The sequence below is a fragment of the Perkinsus marinus genome, assembly GCF_000006405.1.
Source record: "Perkinsus marinus ATCC 50983 genomic scaffold scf_1104296933324, whole genome shotgun sequence".
In the NCBI taxonomy this organism is placed as follows: domain Eukaryota; phylum Perkinsozoa; order Perkinsida; family Perkinsidae; genus Perkinsus; species Perkinsus marinus.
Window position 1 is genome coordinate 1 of NW_003215146.1, and position 919 is coordinate 919.

Below are 919 nucleotides of genomic sequence, written 5' to 3' on the forward strand. Positions count from 1 at the left end.
CTGATCATAAGTTAGGTTAGTAGGGAATTTCTCCCTTAGGAACTGAACGTCCACTTTAGGCAACGCACCACGAAGACGAGTCAACTTAGTACTATCAACCAGTTCTTGACCAGTCTCAATCTCGACACCAGTAAACAAGTTCTGGAGTTTGTACATGAACTGCGGTAGAGTCTCATTAGTGGACTTCTTCACATTCTGCATTTTATCACATTGAGTTTCGGGTGTAGACTCTGACCGAAACAACTCGTCCAGAATATTCCACATAGCCAGCAAGAGGTCCACAGGGTTAGCGTCAAACCAAGAGTCAGTACCCAGCCTTCTCCTAATTCTCTGGCTAATAGTAGGACTCACGCAATCAGTGAGATACAACAAATGAATCCTCGCAATTGTCAAAGAGGAGCGATTCAAATTGTCTACAATCTCACGTTGTACTTCATGCCAAGATCTCGAATCACTTGCACCCTGATAGGGCCCTCCTTGGAGCTTCTTGATCTGGCTCACCAGCTTCTCAGAGGCCTGAGTCACTCGGTGCTTAACAAACTCTAATTGAGCTTCATTAATAGCCAAATCATCAGAACCAATAGGTAAATCAGCAGGTCTCTCCTTCTGCCACTGAGGAGGCAGTAACCAGAAGGACTTCAAGTATCCAAACCGTGGCATACGGTAACCCATATTCAAACGAATTTGGGCCTTCTTAGCATTAGTAGGGGCGATGGTCTTCAGATTTTCAGACAATACTGACTCCACCTGACTCACTATACGAGAGTTGATAGAGTCATTATCACCCCCTCTAGGCCTTCCATCATTGAAGGCTAGCGGATAATCTTCTTGAACCATCTTAAAATTGCCATCAGGTTGCCTACACAGTGTTACTCTCTCCCCATAGGGAGGAGTTCTACCGTAAGGTTCCCCTATCTGG

At 45.3% G+C, this 919-nt stretch overlaps 1 protein-coding gene across 1 annotated transcript; it reads right to left on the reverse strand.

Annotated features, from left to right (window-relative positions):
• Positions 1 to 92: 92 nt before the first annotated feature.
• On the reverse strand, positions 93 to 837 carry Pmar_PMAR012762 (hypothetical protein; the record flags this gene model as incomplete). Its single annotated transcript, XM_002785192.1, has 2 exons — positions 93 to 230; positions 456 to 837. Coding segments are annotated over 2 exons (520 nt in total), but the record flags the coding sequence as incomplete, so codon positions are not given.
• Between the last annotated feature and the right edge of the window lie 82 nt (positions 838 to 919).